At 27.4% G+C, this 23521-nt stretch overlaps 2 protein-coding genes across 2 annotated transcripts; both read right to left on the reverse strand.

The window, feature by feature from the left end:
• Positions 1 to 12523: 12523 nt before the first annotated feature.
• On the reverse strand, positions 12524 to 14784 carry LOC129319821 (uncharacterized). The gene is made up of 2 exons (XM_054964900.1): positions 14677 to 14784; positions 12524 to 13023 (listed from the first exon to the last, which is right to left on the reverse strand). The coding sequence occupies exons 1-2, from the start codon at positions 14777 to 14779 to the stop codon at positions 12800 to 12802; spliced, it is 327 nt and encodes a 108-aa protein (XP_054820875.1). The 5' UTR covers positions 14780 to 14784; the 3' UTR covers positions 12524 to 12799.
• A 4216-nt stretch (positions 14785 to 19000) lies between these two features.
• Positions 19001 to 20719, reverse strand: LOC129319419 (uncharacterized). The gene is made up of 2 exons (XM_054964484.1): positions 20473 to 20719; positions 19001 to 19449 (listed from the first exon to the last, which is right to left on the reverse strand). Exons 1-2 carry the CDS (start codon positions 20654 to 20656, stop codon positions 19202 to 19204), a joined length of 432 nt encoding a protein of 143 aa, XP_054820459.1. The 5' UTR covers positions 20657 to 20719; the 3' UTR covers positions 19001 to 19201.
• Between the last annotated feature and the right edge of the window lie 2802 nt (positions 20720 to 23521).

The following is a 23521-nucleotide window of genomic DNA, read 5'->3' on the forward strand; positions in this document are numbered from 1 at the left end:
TCTATTTTTTTTGTTTTCATTTATTTTTTTCTTTTTCTTGCTTAGACTTGTACTTTTTTTCAATTTCAAAGACTCAGATCTATTCAATTTCTTCTCTTTCTTCTTCTTCTTCTTCTCTCTTTTCTTTTTTAAATTTCTTGTTGTATTTTTTTTATCCTTCATTTTATCCTTTTTTTTGTCCCCCAATCAAATGGCTCATGATGCCATGTTAGCTTTAATATATTAAGTATGCTTAAAAATAGTACACTTTACCAAAATAACTTCAATTATTTAGTTAGATACTTCTCAAATTTTATATATCATGATTCATTTTTTAATTTTTTAAATGTGGGACTTCTTTTTATATTTTAATATGGTGACTCAGAAGTAGATTTTTTCTTATAATTTTTATGAATGAGAACAAAAGGAAGATCTGGTGAAGTGAACTTGGTAGGTCATTTTCTTTCGTTTTGGCCAGAAGACTTGTTAGGAATCACCTACTACAACCACCTCATCGATTCTTTAATCCCTTCTCAAAGATTTGGCTTTCATCTCAATTTCCATATCCTTCTTGTAATTGTAACAGCATTATCAGTTCTTTTTTTTCTGTCAGACTTTGCTAATTAATCATGGGGATAACAGAGTTGTAAGCGATTAATGCTTCAAATTTTGCATTATCACTTCAAACCTTCTTGACCTTCCTCTCCGTTCGTACCCTGCAGCACGGAGCCTCTCTTCTCTCTCTCTCTCTCTCTCTCTCTCTCTCTCTCTCTTCAATTTTATAAAAAAAAAGCCACATGAAGCTGAGTTAGAAGTTAATGTCAATTATCTTAACTGAGTTTTGAATGAAAAGCACAAAAACATAGAATGATGAAAAGATTGGGGATTGAGTTGAAAATGAGTTAAAACTTTAAGGATTGAGTTGCATTAAATTATATTTGAGGAACTAAATTATAATTGAATTAAAATTTAAAAGATTAAAATATTTATTTTCCCTTTAATTTTCATATATTTAAAAGGTCATCTATTATTAATTTCTGTTGGTAAAAAAAAAAATCTAACATTGATTTCTCGAGGTAGTGGGAAATAGACAAAATTATCAATTAGTATTTGTTCAAGGTTGTATGGTGATGTGAATATTTTTTTTGGTGGAGATGGAATCAAATCAAATTAAAGGACGAACTGATGCTAGTATTGTTATGTTCAAGTACATCAACCATCATAAGTCTTGCTTAGTATAACATCTCAAAAATTAACCTAAGGTTAATTAAGTTAATTTAGAGTAAATGAGTAATTTTGGAGGAATATTTAAATATAAATAATTTTAGTTAGAAGATTATTATTGAATTTAATTTGGATTAAAATTTTAAGTTATGATTTTATAGTAAATAGAAATAGTAATGATAATATTATTAAAAAAAAGAAAGAAAGAAGAAGGAAAATGAACATAAAAAAAGTTGAAAATTGAAGAGGGGAGAGGTAAGTAATTTTTGTTTTAAGTGTTGAAGTGTAAATAATGTAAAAAAAAAAAAAGAAAAGGGAGGCAGATGAATTTCATTCACGTGTGTGCATTGAAGAAAACAAAGAGAGAGAGAGAGAGAGAGAGAGAGGCGTAAATTTATGTGGGACCCATACCTTTTTTATTCAAAACAACATATCACCCTTCTGATTTCCTTTTCTCTTCCCTTTCCTCACTTCTCTTCGCGCACGACAGAGAGAATAGAAACAGAGCGAGTCTCGTTGATGGGAGCTAATTTAGAAGGTGAAGCTCCATAATAAAATATTTCAGATGAGATTTTAAGTATTCGAAAATTAGGTAAGTGTTCTAAATATTTTCTTAGTTGTTTTTTCCCTGAGACTGTAGATTCTGAGATTTTGAAAAATCTAGGGTTTGAAATAGGGATAAATTTTTGATGAGTAAATCTAGTTGTTGAGGTTGTTGATAATGTAATAAATATTTTAGAGTATTATTTTGTTGATAGAATTAAAATTTGAGGCATTTGAATTTATCCATAGATCCTTATGGGTAGATTTTTGGTTAAATATGAAAATATAAATTGATTTGTTGATATTTAGATAATTATTTGAAATGAAAAATAAATTATTATAGCTATAGAATAATGATTCTAGGCTTGAAATCAAGTTTGCAATTTTTGGATATTTTTATGTGCGAATTTTTGGAATAAAAAGGAAAATTTTGATATTAGAAAATTATTTGAATGAAATTATTGTAAAGGAGATTATTGAACCAAGTAAATAAGTTCAAATATATGAAATTAAATTTTAGAACTCAAGAAGCTAAGACTAAGGTCTTAAAAAAATAAAATAAAATAAAATAAATACTTAGGTGTTAGAGTATGAGTGAAAATTGTGTTAATAATATTATGGACACATTGGGATATGATCAATTATAAATTAATTTTCTTTTGACACCATTCAAGCTTTAGAAAGCTTTGGAAGTGTTGTAACTTGAGAAGTAACCTTTGATCTCTCAAAGGTTGAGGTAATCGGGGAAAATCTATTTTATATATTTTTATATTACTTAATTAATTATGTTGGTAAAATGAAAGAATGTGTGTGTGTGTGTGTGTGTGTGTATGTGTGTGTCTAAATTTTAAAATGGTTGTTTGTAATGCATGTGGCTTTGTTGAGACTCTATAACTTGTGACCAAGTTAATTATGACTTGGTATGAGTAATGAGATTGATGGTTGATGATTATGTGTACACTCTTAGTTATAAGTTATGAATTATGCACAGTGATGAATTGTATGAGCATGTTGAGTTTTATATGATGCTAATGTGATTTTATGTGATAATATAAAAATTGATGTAACATGCATGATTGAAATATGATAATTCTTGATGTTTGTTGAGCAAGAAAGTTGATGAACATGTGGGATAATTGTGAATTATATATATGAGTTTTTGAAATGTATTTTCTCATGAGCATTATCATATGGCGGGAGTTCGCCTTAGTGAAAGAGTTAGCGGTTATACAAAATCCATATGGTACTTGGCTATTAACTAATAATCCTAGGGGTTATAGCCACTACTTACCTCGTAAGGTACTGTAGTATTGTTCCTATTAAGGGATTTGACCCTACTGACCTACCTAGAGTTTTGGGTAAAACTAGTTTTGGATATGACATCCCATAGTGTGTGATTTGTGGGAAACCGTGTTCATAAGTGAGTAAGGTAACTTTGGCCCGGTAGCCCCTCATGATATGATTAAGGCTTTGGGTAGTCTCACCACATGGATGATCTTTTCTAATTGTTGGCCCACGGATTTCATGTCAGAGGAAATAAGGGGGGATATAAGGAAGAGATTGATCATGCATATTATTATTATTATCATGCCATTTGAATGATGGATGGTTATATTAAGGATATGATTATAATTGTGGAAATGAGAATATGTAGTAATTATGCGAATAATGTATATATGGCCATTTGTGTAAACTTTGTACTTGACTTTATTCTTGAGATTATTCACATGAGTTAAATAGTAATGTGATCAACATGTTATTAATGTGATTGTTTACATAGTCACCTTGATAAATTTATTAGCCACTTGCATTCGTAATTAATTATCATGCATTTGTATAACTTAGATGTACCTTGGTTACTGAATGGTTGTATTCACCTCTCTTTTTTAACATATTACAGGAGCTAGCTCATCTTAGAAGAACAGAGGAAAGGAGCATTAGGCCAAGTGATAGTAATCATTTTTATAAGCCTTTCTCTTTTTATTTTGATATATGTATTTAGTTTATAATATTTGCAACTAGGATAATATGTTCTTGATCCACTTGCATTATGGGTTTTGTGTTTGGTAGAAATATATTTTGGGCCTTGGGGAATGTGGTTTGATGCTTGTGCTATATTAACAGGCCAAAATATTTGTACAAGTAAAAATAGTTAATATTTACTTAATTTGAGAACTTGAATGTTGTTATGGTCTCCCCTTATATTTTTGATGTCCAAAAGTGAGCAGTTGATATTAATTATATGTGAATGAAAAGGAAAATTCATACATATGATGGGCTATTGATGAATAGATGATATATAGAGTATGATGATTAGGTAATAGTCATTGTGATAAATGTGATTGAGACCTTGGCCCCCCGTTGTCAGTTATGGAAGGGTTTGAGTGGTCAAGTATTATGTTGTAAATATATATTTATATATATGTATTATGAAGTAAGGCATAGAGAGAAAATAAAGGGGGGAAGCTTTTCTCCCATGTTGATGTGTTTTCTTTATCATGCTTCCGCATATGTTTAATTGAAGAATATGAGTTCTTGAAATATTTTAAAGATTTGAGATCCCTTTATATTGAATCGTTTGTAAAAATACATGTTAAAAATTTATTTAGGTTAATCTTTTATAGGATAATCCTTTTAGGTTAGTTCTTGATTTACCATAATTAGAATGATGATTAAGCTCTAATTTAGGACATTCTTTACACTTAGGTTATAAGAAACAATTATTGTTTCGAAAACATGTGGTTATCAATTAATTATTAATTTTTACATATTTAGGACATTAAATGTTTGGTAGCATTTTATTTGGTTGTGATTTGAAAACCTCTTTAACTTTTACCTTGTAAGTTATAATCACTGCAAGTTGTTTTCAAGGAACGAATATGCAAAGAGATAAAGGGTTGACAAAATGGCTGCTTTTTACTTGGATTACAATAATTCAATGCCTTTTTTTCATTACAAGGAACACGAGATGCTTTATTTTTAAATTTAATTATTTTAAATTTATCCTTCTTTTTTCCAAAAAAATATTTTTAATTTAATTATTTATATATATATATCAATAAAAATTTGACGTTGTTCTTAAAAAAAACTATAGTTTTATTCTTCAATTTTATGTGTGGAAGCGAGCTACTGATTCGTTTTAAAAAAATCCAAAGCAAAATAATATGATGCACACACTCACTTTTTGTTTTAAAAAAGAAAATTAATTAACGAATATTGAATAGTACAGTTGGGATTGATTATATATATAGCTTTATTTATTTTTTTTATTTGCGCCAAAAATATTTATTTTATATATTCAATACTTAGTTGTTAAGTAGTGTCTATATATAAATATTTATATTCTAAGTGGCCAAATTAAAAAAAGTTAATTTGCATATATGCTTCAAAGTTCAAACTTAGCATTTGTTCCTGAAAGTGATTTATTATTCCTTCACATTTGTAGTCTTTTCTTTAATTTCTGATTAAACAGTGTTTACTCTTCATTATCAAATATTTAAATTCTATATTTTCTAAAAATTAATAGGAATGGAGAATACCTATGGCCGATTTGATTTCTGCTTTTTTAAAAAAATTATTTTAAAAAATTAAATATAAAAAATTTAGCAAGTATTTTAAATTTAAACGTTTTTAAAATTTTTCTATTTTTATTCTTTTAAAAAATAGAAATGTCTTAGAATTATTTTCTTTTTTTATTTTTAAATTAAAGCACACTCCAGTTAACTATTGTGAATTATCTTTAACTATAGTCAATCACTATTCTAGATCATCACCATCAATTACTAGCTACCATTATTATTGCCCTTTTTTTCTGTGAAATTATTTTTTTGGTAAAATAGTCTAAAATTATTTTTAAATTAATGACATCAAACTAGTTTTTATTTTTTAAACAATTTTTAAACATTAATTTACAAATGATTTTTTTTTATAAAAATGAGAACAAAATCAGACAAGCCTTCACTTTATTGTTCTTTTACTCTATTTTCACACATGTTATTGGGTCTACGCATTTTTATTTTTATTCATTCGATATTTTTGTGCATATTTTAATAAGAATTTTAATTTTTAGTCAACTTATTTTTATACAGTTTGTGCTATTTTTGGTAATTTAGATTTGGTTCATGTCAAGGGAGATAAAGGCATTTACATAAGATGATTGGAATCGGGGTTGTAATTTTTTTTTAATTTCTGATTTTTATTTTATTTTATTTTAAAAACGTAGATTACAAAATTAGAGCCATCTTCAAATTAAATTACCAACTTAAAAATAATAAATATTTTAATTAAAAATAATAAATATTTCAACGTGTGAAATCGGAACCATTTTGTGTATATATATATATTTGATTATCTAATAGTCCATTACACGTATACCTATATAAAATTCGATCAATAATAGACTCACGCATCAAATCAATTAAGAGAAATTCCTAGTTGCAATCAGTACATCATGTTACTTAAACTCCCTTCAACAAAAATATACCAAGTCATATTATTTTAATTATGCGTGTCAATACCTTAATTTATAATATTTTAATATTTATATTTTTAAGGAAAAAAACCTGCAATATCCCCTCCCAGCTTCCCCTTAATGGTTGTTTTTCTTAAAATTATAAACTCTATTAAAATGTTATAAATTAAGAAGTTTAATTTCTACATAGGATTAAAATAATGTAACCTGGTGTATTTTTATTGGAGGAAAAAATAAATGGCATGGTGAACTGGGTGCACATAAAAGTTTCTCTCTGCAATTAATGCTTCATTTTGATGTGGAATGATTTGAATTTGAATTTTAGTCAAATTTATCAACTGGATCCATAAAAATGCATCAAAGTCATATTTTAATGCTCTATTATAATTTTTTAATTTCAAATCATATCCTAGTTATGTAAAATATATTAAAATACTAGTCGTCTCAATCTTTTCACATTTTCATTTATCATCTTCCTCTTTTCATTGTCTTTGAGAACATGAAAATTTTTATACTATTCAAATAAAGTATTTTAATATGAAATTTAAAATTCAAATTCAAATAGTTGACACAAAATTTCAAATTGAGATCTCTATTTCACTAATTGCATAATTACAAAAAAAAAAACTACAAGTGTTAAAGGTTATAGTTAGACTATAATTCAGGTGATAGCGATAATAAACTTTATCTTACTAAATATAATTAACTATATAAATTATACGATATCATTGTACTCTATAAATCTCCCCTATATTCAATTTCATTCATCCATTTAATTATTGTTTTGGTTTAATTGTTTGAGGTTACTAATCATGACATTAAAATAAATATGATCATAATATCATCATGATGCTGTCGTTAAGAACTTGGATCAATTGGCTATGAGGTTGGTCCCTTTTATCCAAAGGTCTTGAGTTCGAGTCCTCATTATTTAGTAGCGGTCATCATTAAATTATCTTTGGGAGGTATCTCTTCCAAAGAAGTGCTCTCAAGCTACCAACTAAATTGGTGAAAATATGATCGTAATATGCTTATTCATGATAATCACTAAATGAATACTATATTTATTTTATTGTCATAATTAGTAATCTTATTATTAAACCAAATAAATAATTAAATAGATGGATGAGATTAGATATGGAGGGATATATTATTGATCGAGTGTAAGAAGGGGATCGATTCAAATCCTATTAATAATCAAATCTCTAAATATATTATCAATTAAAAGTCTCTAGACCATCATTTAGGCAAAAAAATAAAAATAAAAAAGGCACCATATACTGACTTATACCTGATCGTGATCATTGTTACACGAATCGCAATTCACAACTCAACAAACTGGTTTTTTACACACACACACACACACACACATTCACAATTCATTAATGACGAAGTACTTAATTTGTATAGTTACAAGCTTGTAATAACTGAAGATTTTATTTTATTAATAAACCATATTGCACACGATACAAATCTTCATCAGCAACGCTGAGTTTATTTAATATCATAAGCTTCAGTCCCACCAAGTCTGATATACGAAATAAGAAGTAGGTGTAGGACCCACTCTTTCATGATTTCTACTTGCCTTCAAATCCTAATAAGGTCCTAATAATGATCTTTCCAGATAAACAAAACCCTAATGTTCATCCAGACAAAACCAGGACCAAAACATTATTTTAAAACATGTAACTATATATTACACACACATACGTAGACTATATATATATATATATATATAGGGATCTAATAACTTCATCCTTAAACTATATCAAGAGATCTTTTCCAGCTGGTGGTGGTGGGACCCTCTCAAGCGTTGCATTGCAATTATTTAGCATGGCTACTGAATAGAGCTTGTGGTAGTGAAGCCACCGAGCACGGTGGCTCCGACGCCGTGACCCTTGAAGGTACCTGTTTGAGTCGTTCCACCGCCGTCAATAGTTTGAGAGCCACTGTTATAGTGCCCTAGTGCAGGCGCCATGGTTGGTGGTGAAGCATAAGGAGCATTAGAATAATAATAGGGCGGCTGAGATATTTGAGGCTGATAAGAGCCACCATTATTATTATTCATGGTGATATAACCGCTAACCCTAGCACTAGAAGAAGGATTACCAGATGATGATGATGATCACTTCTTGAATCATGATTATATATGTAGAAGCAAACACCAAGTTCAATTTGAGCTATAAGAAGTGATTTTTTTCTCCCTTCTGTTGCCCAAAAAAGCCATGGAGAGTGATCCCTTTTATAGAGGCAGGAACTTGAGGATAAGAAAGAAATAAGAACTGTATTGTGGGTCCCACTGTACGAAATTTAGAAATGGAATGAAATGAAATGGGGGAATAATGATGAAAAAACTTGTATTGTTGTTCAGGAGAATTTTTCAAAGAAAAAGGAATGATTTTAGGATAGACTTTCAAGTTATTTGTGTAGTCATCATAAATTCATTTTTTTTTAATTTTCTGAGCTGCCGATTTAGGGCTTAAAGATGGAAAGGTTTATAAATAAACTAGATCCAAATAGATGATTGGACTGTTTAGATATCCGACTGGTTTAGATTTCAGCTTGGTTAGCATCAAAAAAATCATTTGAGAATTAGGCCATTTTAGACAGGCGGTCAGATTGAAAATTAGGATTAAATCAAGAACTAAATTTGACTTTCAAAAACTAAGCTGTTAAAAAATATCACTTTTTTATTTTTTTAAAAATAATTAATTTTTTTAATCATTTAATATTATATTGCATCATATGACTTGTTAAATCATGATAAACTTAAAATATTTAATTTTATTTTTAAGTTAAGTAATAATTTTATATTTATTTTTTACATTTAAATTATTATATATAAATATAATTTTTTAATTTAATTATTACGTTATGTGTTCAACCATTAATTCACTTTAATTAGATTATATGAATTATAAACTGTTAATCTTTTTTATTTAATATTTGATTCCGTCTTGAAAACATTAAAGAGAAATCATTCCTACAGGCTACAGGCGGAATCTTTTTAAAAAACTTTTTTTTTTTTCAATGCGCCTATACGAGCTAGAGCGCTCCGGGTTTTAAGCGTTTCGGCAGGTAAAACCTACGTAGTGCTCATTGCCAAAAGTGTTTTCGTAGGTTTTGATTTCACATACACAAAAAACAAAGTGTTTTCATTAATAAGCGCTTTAATAAAGGAGATCTTGCATGCCTTTTTTTTAGTGATATTTCAAATAGTGAAATATTCCATTTCATTTAACTCCATCGTATTTAATTAATGACAGTTCAATTCTATTTTCATATTAAACTCCCAATCATACCTTAAAGTGAACAATTTCTTGGCTATAGATGTTGAGATATTAGTTGTTAGTCTATACCTAATATATGGTTGAACCTTAGGCTTGTAAATAGGAAAATTGTGGTGTAATCCTCATTTGTTTCTCGCCATAGTTTGGGGATGATCCCTTTTGTTGCTCATGGTTGATGAATATTATAATTCAATTTCATTCTAGTTATTTCTTTCTCTTCAATATGCTTAACAATAGAAAATCAGTATTTACATGTGTGGATATTGATATAATAAGTTAATTATAAAAGATAAACATAAATAAATATGTAATAAAATAAGTTTTCTTAAAAAAATACATTGAAATATTATATTTTTATTTCTTTTTATATAAGGGATGAAATATTATAATTTTGTATAAATAACTCCATTATTCTATGAACCACATAAATTCATATGCACTCTTTTGTATAAGATAATAACTAATACTTCATTTATAAAGTGTATTCTAAGTCTTGAAAAAATAAGGATACAAAATACCTCTTTAAAACATATTTAAATCTGAATTTTTTAAATTTTATTTATTTATAGATAATTGAGCTTATACTTTTTAGAATAAATTAAACCACACCTCATAAAAAGAATAATATAAAGGCATATGTGAGTGAAGCATTTCGGGGCAATATATGCTTGTCATTTCTGAAGTGCATTGAAGACAGGTTTTACATCAGGACATTATATAAGAATAGGAATTAAGAATCATATAATTAGAAAAGTGAGAAATTGAAATACATGTTCAAGGAATCAATGCAAAGTAATCAAAGCTATTGCCTTATACTTCACGCAAGATTTAAATTCATATTAAGAGGTGGATTCACAATGAGAAATTATCAAATTTCTTTCAAAAGAAAGATCATATAATATTATTTTAATTATTTTTACTTTCAAAATTTTATTTTTGTCAAGCTTTTCTATGAAATTTGTCGAGAGAAACATTTTCCTCCAAGATGCAGGCACATTCTCTCCAAGTTCTCTCAAAATTTTTCACTGATAATTATTTTGAAAGAAAATATGTGAGAAATTCCATAAGAGAGCCTTTTCGAGAGAAATTCTCTCAAATAAAAATTTGAGAGAAATTTTTTAGAGAAATTCGTTGATTTGTTGTAGTGGGATCTAAAGCTGTTAAAATTCATTACAAGGGATCATAAAAATTAAAATTAGGATACATGAAAGATACAGGCAAATGTAATTGATTATCATAACTTTTTTTTATAATATGATTTTTATAACCTTTATTACAATATAATCTGTCAATAATAATCTTAAAATTAATGTGTGATACTGTGCAAGGCACAAGAGTACTCTTTCAAAATAAAATTGTGCAGTTTTCAATTCCACACACAAAATAAAAAGTAGTATTACTCCTCATTAAATCAATATAATATAATTTTTTAAAATATTTAATTTTAAATAATTGAATCATTACAATTTTAAAATCTTTACTTTAAAAAAATTAAGGAAATTTAATATAAAAAATTTACTTTTAAAGAATTATTACATTTTGTCAGCACAACACCCTGTCTCAATCGCTGGACTTACATACGGACTTTCAAGGGAGATATGATTATTATCTAGTTGCGGTTTCTGGGCATTAATATAATTTAGCTTTATCTTAATTTGTTGTTTTTCATCTCTTTATTATTTTAAGAAAATAGCTTTCTCTCAAATTATGTGTTTTTGTTAGTAACTATCAAATACATGTGTGAGATGTGATAAGAAAAAATGTACCAGATTTGATTAGGAGTAATATAATATTTATAAATTTTTTATTTAGTATTTTGTTCTTCTAAATAATTACTATTTTTAAAATTCTTTCTAATGAATATTATTTTCTCCAAGTCCTTTATTATAATTTCCCTCCAATATATACAAATTCCTCACAGTCGTTCATATTTATGAATAACTAAATCAGTTTATAATATATTTTTTAAGGTAATTTGGTGTCCCAAGATATAAGGTATTTCGAAAAAAAAAAAAATTTTATTAATTATACTTATTCTAATATTACACATCTTTTCTTGTTATATTGCCTCTTTCTACATTCAATGTTTCACGAATAAGATTATATTAAATAAAAAATATTTTAAAAATTTATATTTTTATTTTAAAAAATAAAATTATAAATTATATTTAATAAATTTTATTGATATACATAATTTTACTAAAAAATATCTTATAAATTAAGGATGATAGAGAAAAAAAATAAAAACATCGTTTCATTAACTACTCTCATAAGTTGCAATTGGATAGCTGCTATAATAGACTCTTACTATCTTTTTCTTTTTTGGGTGAAAAAACTCTTGCCAATTACTATCTTTAATTATTGAATTTTCCTCTCACTAAAAATCCAATTAACTTCATTTTTGACAACATATGAAAACACAGGAGTAAAGAGATGTTCCATATCAATTCGAACATATTTTTTCAAACCTTCTTATATTACCAATTAATTCTTATATTTTTTTAACTTTCTTATATGTAAATACAGGATTCCAATATTCTCATCACAATTCGAATGTCTTTTAGCGCTGGAATTTGAATAGCTGGATAGAAATATACAAATTAATTGGTAATAATTAGTGGGATTTGTCATGGACATTTATCGTCTTTATTTCTCTTTATTTATAAGAAATCAACACCAAATTAATTAATGTATTCAATTAACCCAACTTGATTATACTTAGTATTTCTATTGTGTGGGATGAAGTCTAAGGAATGAATCGTATTATTTATGATTTTTATTTAGTTTTAACAAAATTTTTACATAATTAAATATATAGATTGAATTAAAAAGAATTATAATTAATTAACGACATAAAAGAGAAAATACAATTATACAACTAACAGTGTTAAAAGAATCGAATCATAGACAATCGATCAGCAGCAAACTCATAGTTAATTAATTATATAAATTCAGTACAATCACACACACACATGCTTGCAATTTCTTCTTCTAATAGAAAAGGCAAGTTAATTATATCACTTTGGTAAAAAGAAAATTAAAATAAAACAAAAGCAAAAGCTAAACATGAATAGTCTCCCCAAATGCTTTCAGACTTGTATGTCAAAGGAATATTTCATTAAACAAAAAAAAAAATCACAATCACGATAACAACTCTATAGAATCCAATCCACTAATACATTAATGTTTGCATAGCTGTTTTTTTTTTTTAAATTCATTTTATGTTATTTTATGTCTTCATCTCGTATGACTTTCAATCAATTTAAGTAGGTATTAAATTGGTTTAAGTTAATTAATTAATATCACCAGATACAGAGAAGTGTCCACGAACCCTCGCTCCCATGCCACGTCCATTGAAGGTACCATGCTGAACCACATCACCTTGAATGGTTTGGATGCCTCTATTGATGTAATATGGGTTTGAACCCACATGGACTGATGTACTTGAACTATGGCTATGTATTAGACCGTTTGGTCCTTGACAATGCATTGGCCATTGAACTGGTTGAGAATGACCTGCATGAATTCAACTAAATTGTATGTAAGATTGGGTGGATTAGTTTCTACAATCCATGACTTAAGAGTATTTAGAAACATACTTATAGATTACTTGCTAACGAAGTCATCACGCAATACAATAACAATGAGATCAATTTGAACTTGAGTCATCGTAGAATATAATAAGCTACTTTTTAACCAATTATAGTACTAACAATTATTAGGTGTCAAATTTATACTTCAATTATCTATAATTTTTTTGAACTTTCTATGAAATTACGACAAAGGTTTTGTGATTATCTTTCTGAATTTATAAAATATGACAATACTATATTATATATATTAGCAATTACTGCACATTATTTCAAAGTTCAATAAAATCCCAATAATTAATGAACTTAGGGTCCTTTTTGTCGAAAATAATATTAGGAAAAAGAATTATCACTTAGAATTTTATTGACAAAATGAACTTGTGTACCGAACGATTCATGGAATAATTGTAATCAATTTCTTAATTTGATTAAGGAGTCAAAGTACATATCATATAGTTCTCTATACAATTTTATAAATCGCACATTTAACCATTTTGATTTACGCACGTACATCCAAGATATTAATTTAAAATAATCTTATGTTTAGGTATGCCTAATTATTCTCTCCTTATATTTATAATATATTTCAACCCTTCCATTACTACTGTACGCATGTGTAAAAATAAGTCAAATATTTGACAAATTTATTAATTACTATATATAACTCCAATTACAGTCAACTTTAACACACTTGAACAACTAATTGATCTCCAATAATTACAGGGTTTGCAATTATTAGAAATATTGCTAACTTATAATATTGTTCTGCGTTGTCAAGAACATAAAACCAAATAAATTGTGTGGTTGTGATTCGCAACACTTCTTTACCAACAAAGAATCCATTACTAACCCAAAAAATCCATGTTTTGCTATATATTGAATAGAAGCTTTACAATATAAACACACACACACACACACAAACTCTCTCTCTCTCTCCCCCCCTCCTCTCTCTCTCATTTTCAGTTCAAAATTACAATACATTCTAACTAATTTCTACCTCCCAAGAAAACAATTAACATCATTATTAAAAACTACCTACTATTTGCATGTCTACTATTATTTAAAAGCTAACCTAATCACAAATAAATATCCAAATCTCATTAATTTCAAATATTAATCTTGAGGAAATTTTTGAAAAAAAAATACCATTAACCACTCCTCATAAAAATTAAAAAACCAAATTTTCTTATATTTTTAAACAATATATCTCTTTAAAAAAATTGGGATCCAATGAGTGGCTTAAATTCACTCATTCAATTAATGTTCTAATTATAGCTATTGAATTTTATCAAAACTTGAAAATTATTAAGATATATTTTCCTTGAAATAAATCCAAAACAACCCTTATAATCAGAATGCTCCTCACATACGTATGATATCCCCACCATAAATTGGACATTTAGTGCTTTCTAAGTATCATATGACAAAATTTTTGACAATAGTTATTATCCTATCATGTGAGATACTTGTTGAGTAAGTATGGATTTGTACTATTCACTGTATCAAATCCCTTAATGACAATTTTGACTTAGGGAGTGTGTGTGTGTGACCGAGAGAGAGAAGAAGAATGATACATTACCTACACCATTCAAGACACCATATTGATAAGTGAAACCTTCAATATTTTGATCATGAACGCCATGGTTGTCACAGAAGCCATATCCATAATACGGTGCTTCCATATGTATGTTACTATTGTTACCTCTACCATAGTGTTGCAACTGTTCTGTTAGATGATAAACAAAGCCTGCCATTGATGATGAGCTTTAGAGTACCGATCAAGTTCTATAGAACTTGTCAAAATCTGAAAAACTTATAAATTAAAGGCTTGATTTGTTACGTTTGTGAGAGAGTGAGCATACCAACTTGTTACATGTCTCCCTTTTTATAGATGAAATAAAAAGAATATAGAAGATGCCTTAATTCATTTTTAGATTGAGCAATTGTCCTATTATTGAAGTAATCTTATCCGAGATACGGTCAAGAACTAAATAAGTAGGCACCTTTTTCAATAAAAATTTGAACATTAGTTTGTCATCATATTGTAAATAGCCAGTCTCTTCTGTTAAATCCAATTATGCTGATATAAGATATGAAACATTTGACTTTTCCACAATTATAGGAAAAAAAATTAACTAGCTAGGCTAATCAATATATAAATTTTTAAGAAAATGTACGGTGAAGCATTCTTCACTCATGCATATGTTCTACATTTATTTAGTTAATTAATATAAAATATAAAATTTATTTTTATTATTAGCATGTCATCATAAAACATGTATACATAGCTTATTTATGAAAAATGTTAGGTTATCAAAGTACGAGCGGATTTAAGCTAACATGAAAAGTGCCACATCAGATAAATTAGTTACACTTAATAACTAATATAAAATAAAGAGAAATGACCATAAACTTGAATTTTAATATTTTAAGTTAAGATGTGATATTTATATGTCTTTTTATCTTTATTATATATTAATTATTAAGTTTAAGGTTATTCTATGTGATATTTCTTACATCAACTCAAATTCACTCATACTTCAACAACCTAACCAAAAAAAAATATATATATATTGGGAGTTTTGAGTGAAAGGTAGTAGTGTTGCCCCACCTCTTCATTGGATTGACTTAAAGTAGAGAAAATTGTATAGTTGGCGAAGGATTCTTCTTGCTAAGCACATGGGTAATGTTTTGCTATATGTAGTGGTGGCATCAAGTTCTTCAAGACTTGAAGCTAAGTAATATATATATAGATGTAGGGTTGTCATCACAAGTCAAAAAGCTAGACATTTATTTTCTCAAGTTATGGGATGTGGGGAATTCTAATCATTTAGAGCATCCAGGCAAAGCTATGTCACGTTGCGTTTTTATATGAACTTTTGTATCTGTTAAACTTCTGTTGGGTGTAATTTTAAATATTGTTTGAAGGGAAAATTTTCTTAACATCGATGGATTTAAATAAGATAATATTATTCCATATAATCCTGGGTTTGAATTAGTTTTATTAACACATGTATATGTATCCTATAAACTTTTCCTAGAGAGAATATGTTGGTACGTAGTAGTATTATTGGGGGGTGGAGAAGAAATCATTTGATGTTTTTAAAATATGAAACTCTTGAAAAAATAATTGTAGTGTAATTTTCCTATCTCTCAATGTCGATTTGAACACTGGACATGTGAAACATTGACAATTATGATGTATATTGATAGTTTTTGTAATAACATGTGATATACTTTAATGTCATATGACTCCAGTCATTAATAAAAAGCAAAGTTAACAAACTTCGTACTTAGTAAAAATGTTAGTTATAATTTTAAAATTGTAAAAATATGTAACTTTCCAATTTTGTCTTTGTTTGTAATTAATATTTAATGAATAATATAATGAATTATTGTTTAGGAATTCAAACAAAAATAAATAAATAAACAATGAGTAAAATTGAAAAAATATTAATTTCTCTAACTTCATCTTATATTAAAAATAAAAATTTAAATTTTGTCTAATGTCGACGATCGAAGAAAATATATTCAAAATTTTAGGGTTTGGCACTAATTGGAATTAGGGATTAATGGTAAAAGATGAGTTCATGCGAGTTGGAATGGAGACGGAGGATCAATAGACTAATAAATTGAATTCTCTACTCTCTCTCTCACATATAGTTTCAGAGAGTAATGATACTAAGGTAAGTAGATGTTATTTTGCATTGATTTTGAAAAATATTTCACATCTATTTGTTTTGTTTAAGGAAAACGGCCGGTTGAAGAGAAATGGGGATGTGGATTCGATCCTTGTCCTCGCACCCTGCAAGTGTCAATGTTGTAATTGTTCAATATCATATGAAATGGAGAAAGATTTTATATTAAGAATAATTAAGCAAAGAATTTGACGTTGTAGAAGAAGCAAGGAAGTTCTGGTTGGACTATGAGAAGAAAGCTGGATTTGGAAGAAAGAAAAAAATAATTTGACAAAGCATTTTCATAAAACTAACCTTAATTAACTCACAGTTTCGTTGATTGATTTCTAGTAATTAAGCATGCATTCTGAAGCATTATTGAGGAAACCTTATAGCTGCAATATTGACACTTGCAATTTTGATTGATCTATTTGGTTGCATAAGAAAGTATATTGTGCACTCTCCTGCAGGAATCCTTCTTAGTTCTTATTCTTTGTTTGATTGGAGGGGAATGGAAGGAAAGGGAGGAAAGGGAATATTTTAATAAATTTGATTCTAAAAAATGGAGATTTGAGAGTGAACTCATTAAACTTTTGTAACCCTACATGTCCATTTTTAAAAAAATTAAACTCATTAAAATCTTCCCTTCCCTCTGCAAATCTCTCCAATCAATCAAACATGTTAAAGATGGGACACCAAATGCGCTTGTTTGGTTGGTAGGAATCTAAAGGAAAGAAGAGGGAATGTAAAGATTATATGGTTTGATATTGTGCAAATTTGCTTCTTGGACTCCCATCACCCCCACTAAGAAAAATTGGTCCTTTTTTAGGAAAATGCCTAGAGTGAGATGCCTATATAGTCATGTTTCAAATTAATTTTAGGAAAATTTTAGTTGATCCATATCATATCATGAATTTAATAGGATTATCAAATTTAATCAATTTAGTTTAATCTCTTCTTGCTGTGCTTTGCAATCTTCATCGGATTGAAGTAATGTAAGTTTTTTTGTTTAAAATTTATATTACCCATTTCATTAATTTGTTTATAGTCAACAATAAATTATTATTTTAACTAATTTTTATTAATTATAAAATAGAATGACCACTTTTACAAAAATGATTATGAGCATAATAATTATTTTAATATATAAATATTAATAAAAATAGTGACAAAATATTTTTTTTATAACCATTTATTCTATTTTTATATACCTCACACAAAAACATGAATTTACCCATCAAATTATCTTTATTCCATTTTCATACTGAACGTGTGTTAGCAATGATCATTACTTTTTCTTTCCTTTTCCTTCCAGTTCTTTTCATCAAAATATATTTATTCTACCAAATGGGCCTTTGATATATAAACATTATAACTTTACTTAAGAATAGTGTGATAATGAAGTTCAAAGATTATTACTTAAATTTAAATATATAGTTTTTATAAGTTGATTTTGAAATGCACATTTGCTTGCTTGAAAATATTGGCCCCTTATCTTGATTTGTATAATATGTGCTTGTTAAAGTTTTTGCTATATATAATTTACATTAGGCAAAATATAATTGTTGGCATCCTATATTTAATGTTTAGCATGTTTTGTTGTTAGTCTTTATGTTATGTTGTTTTAGTCCCTTAAGTTTTACTGTAATATTTATTTTCAACGTTAATCTTTATTGTCACTGATGGAATTAAACATGTTGGTTTGTATAGCTCTATTAATTCTATTATTCAGTTCGTAAGATTATAATGAATTGGATATTTTATAAACAAAATGATTAATAATTTTGTTGGATGTCTACCTTAACTGTCGTGTCTTCTATCTTCTAAAGCTTTATTAATGCCTTACTTTTTTTTTTCTTCTACTCATTTTTATACAATTTATTATGATTTTGACAAGTTAACATAAGAAATAAGGTAGTTTATATGTATATATATATATTTTTTTTTCTTTAGAATTTGTTATACATTTCTAAAAGGTTTAACCTTTGCCTTCCATGTCCCGAAAAAGATTTGTCTTTAGGAGAATTACATTCAAGTTCTGTATAAAAAAATTAATTACTATAAGATTCATTGATAATTGAACTAACATCATTGACAACACAATTGTTATTAATAATTTTATAATAATTAATTTTTTTATATGAAATTTAGATATAATCTTACTTTTGTCTTTTGCAATCGATATAACAGAATTTTAAAAAAGAAAAGAAAAGAAAACAAGGCCAATAGCCAACACAAACTCATATTTTAAGTAGTTATACAAATTCAGTACAATCACCCACACACGTACACTGCTCAATCAATAACTCCAGAAATTCCAGACCGATTCATGAATTATTACATAGTTTTTATTTCATTTAATTAAATATCTTCATGACTGCCAAACAGTTTAGGTATTAAATTGGATTAATTAATTAAGTTACTTAATTAGTTAATATCACCAGAGACCGAGAAATGGCCACAAAGCCTAGCTCCCTTGCCACGTCCATTGAAGGTACCTCGCTGAATCACATCGCCTTGAATGGTTTGGGTGCCTCGGTTCATGTAATATGGGTTCGGACCCACTTGAACCCATGTGGCTGAACCGTTGCTCCGGTTGGCACTATATGGTCTATTACAATGCTTTTGATATTGAACCGGCGGTTGAGCGGATGAGTAACCATTCCCACTCACGCCTGCATGCAACAAACTTTGTATTTCAATGAAGGGATCAAATAAACCATTTTTTTCTTAATTGAGAAATTAAAATTGGAAACGTTTTGAGTGAAGATTGTGTGAGACCAAATACTTATTTTGGTTTTAAATATAAGTTATTTCTAATTAATTTAGGCATTTTAAGAAAAATTGCTTTATGATTAATCTTCTAAAATTCAGATGTTCTAATTTTATATTTATTAATTATATTAATATCAGAGTTTCTCAAAGTACATTATGTAACCTACAGGTACAGTATATGTTTTTTTTTTTTAGAAAACCTACAATGTATAAAAAATCAAGGGCCATTTGGTTTAACTGGATGAGGAAGTTTAATTGATTTATCCTGAGGTTTCAAGAGTTCAAATTCTTTGATATACAGTTACGTTAAATAAATATATCAATAACATTCTATAAAGTTACCGTTGATAGTAATGATCTCATATAGTGAAGTTTGGATTAGTTAATGTGAAAAGTGATAATAACCCTGAGTTTTTCAAAGTACGGGGCTATGGAATAAAATAAAAGATAAAATTGAAAATAAGTTATTTAATATTATAAGATGATTTGTATTTTGTACCAAAAAAATACTTTTAAATAGTGTTTTTTTGTTGAGAATCAGAGCGAGTGGCATGTTAAATTGACTGAATTATATTTTCTATACATGTATTTTCATAGTTAAGATATTTCATCTAGTCCTATTTATAATTAATTAACTTCTAGCATGTTTTATTAAAATCATGAAAAACTTTAAACCTCGTTAACTTTATCCAAAAATTCAACAAGTTTTTAATTTTATTCTTATAAAATATATATTTTAAAAATAAAATATTCTATTATTTAATAGGGGTAAAAGAATAAATATGAATACAAAAATTATAAAAGTACTTTATAAATAAAATTAAAATAAATATTCAAGTTCTTTAAAATTGATGTAAAAGGTCTTTATTAAACAAGAGCTTATAATTATTAATGTAGTTAAATGAAGAAAGAAGATACATTACCTAAGCCATTGAAAACAGCACATTGAGGAGTAGTGAGAGCTTCGATGTTTTGATGAACCACAGGATTGTAATAGAAGCCATGTCCACCATAGTATGGTGATTCGATATACATGTTATTTTTGTTAGCCTTGCCATTAATGTGTTGTGGCTGCACTACTCTGTGATGATGAACAGAACCTGCCATTGTTATCGAGTTCTGTATATGTAGAACTGAAAATCTGATACTTTAATTTGCCCTGTGAATAGAGGTTTTGTGAGATTGAGCATGCCAACTTGTCATGTGTCTCCTTTTTTATAGATGAAAGAAAGAATCCTAGAACACTAGTGGTGGCTGGGCATAATATTTGATGGTTCAAAATATATGCACTTTGTTTAAAATTTGTGGGAGCACGAATAAGAAGACTGACATATTATATAAAAAAATATATAGCAAGTTTCCTATTTTCAAAGTTATGAACAGAATATCCACTTTATTGGCCAATTAATAAAAAAAAATAGAGTTCATGATAAGTCATCTTAATATTTAACTTATAAATGTGACTTTTTTTAAAAAAAATTATCTGTGATGAGTTGGATGTAGATTTTACATGTGAAATTTGAATTGAAATTTTTTTATTTGAATGTATTCCACCAATGAATGGGTTGTTTAGATACGGTAATTTGAGCTAAGATTGATGGACCATTCCAAATAAATTTAAAAAATCTTATGGCTAAGCTTGGAAAATTAAAAGAATTTTTTTTTACTTAAGTTTATTCGGGCCACCCGAATAAATTTGAATAAATCCAAGCCAAGCGCAAACCCGAATGAGCTTCATTTGAATTCCTTTTTTATTATTAATAAAATAATATAAAATTAAAAATATTAATTTTTTAAATAAAAATTGAAATTACATAAAAAATAAAAATATTTGATAATTTGGGTATTCGAGTCAGCCCAAATAAATTTAAAAACTTAAGGAATTAAGGTCGAGCTTAGTTATATGGGTTTTTTCCATATGATAAGATATTTTAAGTCCGATTCGAATGAGTCCGGCCTACATAAACTTGGCTCACTTGAATCACTAGCTCTAAATTAAAGTAGACAAAATTATTTTTTCTATTTTTTTGGCAGGAAATTTTTTATACTTTATTTAAAATATTAAAACAAGGCAGTGATGCATTGTTCACTAATGTATATACAGGACGTATCTTAATTAATCAATATAAAATATTAAATATATGAAAGGTTGCATTGTTTATAAACCATAAATACAACTCATTTCTTAAACTTGACTTGGTTTTGTCAGTGAGATGTATGTTTAATTTTTTTTTTACCAACATGTTTAAGTTTTTATTTGAATATACCTTTTGTTTGGGAAAAAAGAAGGAAGGAAAACTAGAGGAAAAAATTTTAAAAATAATAAAAAAATTATTTTTTTTAAATTTTCTTATTTTCTTCTCACTTCTCGATCCATTCAAACCAAACAGTAACGTTGCCCTTTATTTGATTGAATTAAAGTAAGGAAAGAAATAAAAAGTTGTAGTTTCATTCTGAGCACGTTGATAATGATCTGCTATATATATATATATATATATATAGGTGGCATCAAGTTCTTGGAGACTTGAAGCGTAGGGTGTCAAAAGTCAAAAGCCTAATTATTATAATAATCCAGTAATTAAAAAAGTGATTAAAAAGAAACGCTCTTTTTTTTGCCCTTTTAATTAAACGATAATATGTCCTTTTAATGCGAAAGCTGGAACTGAAGCTAAAGCTAGAGACATGGAGACATATTGTTTAGTCATAGGATACGTAGGGTGTTGTTATAGATCAGTCGAGGAATCGATGCGAAGTCAGGTTAGGATTATTAAAAATGTTATATCTTTTTTTTCCGGGCCAAAATGAAACACGTGATTTCGATCGCTTGCTTAAATTTTGTTATAAAAAAATGTTATTATTATTTTTTGTTCACACATATGTATATTGAAATATTGTGAGGGATACACTCACTCGGATCCTGAATAAAGTTGGAAAATTTTATTTAATAACCTTAGATGTAAAATCCCAATCACCTTTGTTATTTATATCGATTTTTTTTTTTTGAAACTGCTCATATAATTAAATCCTTGTATGATGCATAAGCTAATGTGAATAGTATACTTTTTTGGATACATCGAAAAAAGAAAAAATAGAAACCAAAATAAAGCAATAAAATGGAGCAGTAATTACGTGGACTCCATCCTCTTGAAGATGCTCTGTGACCATTTGTCCAGAAATCAGTTGAAGACAAGTAGCATGGTCAATTTCCTCTTGGAGCATCTGGTTAATTTCCTCAATCGAAGTATCTACATGCAACTTCTAATCTATCGATCTGATAGCTTGGATGACCTCTGCTGCATCACTAAAAAGTTTTACTTCTCTAAACCCAGTCCCGGTGCAAGACAACTAAGGGTATAATATTTTTAAATTAATAATTTAAAAATAATTTAATAATTTTTTTAAAAAAGCAAGTACATATCTTACTATTATATCCTGCATGGCTTGATATTTTGAAATCATTTAGCAATTATCTTATTGTCGATGCTAATAAAAATAATTTTTTTAATATAAGTTATTAAACAATTATTCGTTAATGAATTTCCTATATGATTTTGCAATTGATTTTGCAACAGAAAAGACTCCTTATAATTGCTGTGGCAATCGATAATATTATTAATAACTTCAAGAGAGCATAAATGAAGAGATAAACTATATGTCTTCTTGTTTATACCAATTTTTTTTTTTTTTTGCAAGACTACCAATTCCTTTTAATAATGCAAATATAGTATTGCTTTGCATATTAAGTTTCAAGTTGATTATCAAGTATCATTAAATTAAAGGAAGAAAACTCACATAGATAGAACTTGGCAAATTCAATTAAATTTTTCTTATCAAAATTTTGGATTAAATTTTTTGGCCTTCGGTTGAACATATTTAAAATTTTTTCAAAACCCAATATTTTCAAAGTTAGGATGTGAGAAATATTTAGGTGAAGGATGCAAAGTAGTGAAACTTATGACCCTTGTAATTTTC

Source organism: Prosopis cineraria, unplaced genomic scaffold, assembly GCF_029017545.1.
Source record: "Prosopis cineraria cultivar Desert tree isolate PC_DT_omini unplaced genomic scaffold, ASM2901754v1 PC9, whole genome shotgun sequence".
Taxonomy (NCBI): Eukaryota; Viridiplantae; Streptophyta; class Magnoliopsida; order Fabales; family Fabaceae; genus Prosopis; species Prosopis cineraria.

What these genes read in the sequence shown, in the direction of transcription:
- LOC129319821 (XM_054964900.1), bottom strand. Translation starts at nt 14,779, where the DNA reads ATGGAAGCACCGTATTATGGATATGGCTTCTGTGACAACCATGGCGTT. An exon ending in TGGTGTCTTGAATGGTGTAG is followed by an intron (nt 13,024 to 14,676) that starts GTAATGTATCAT and finishes GAATTCATGCAG; the next exon opens with GTCATTCTCAACCAGTTCAA.
- LOC129319419 (XM_054964484.1), bottom strand. Translation starts at nt 20,656, where the DNA reads ATGGCAGGTTCTGTTCATCATCACAGAGTAGTGCAGCCACAACACATT. An exon ending in TGCTGTTTTCAATGGCTTAG is followed by an intron (nt 19,450 to 20,472) that starts GTAATGTATCTT and finishes TGTTGCATGCAG; the next exon opens with GCGTGAGTGGGAATGGTTAC.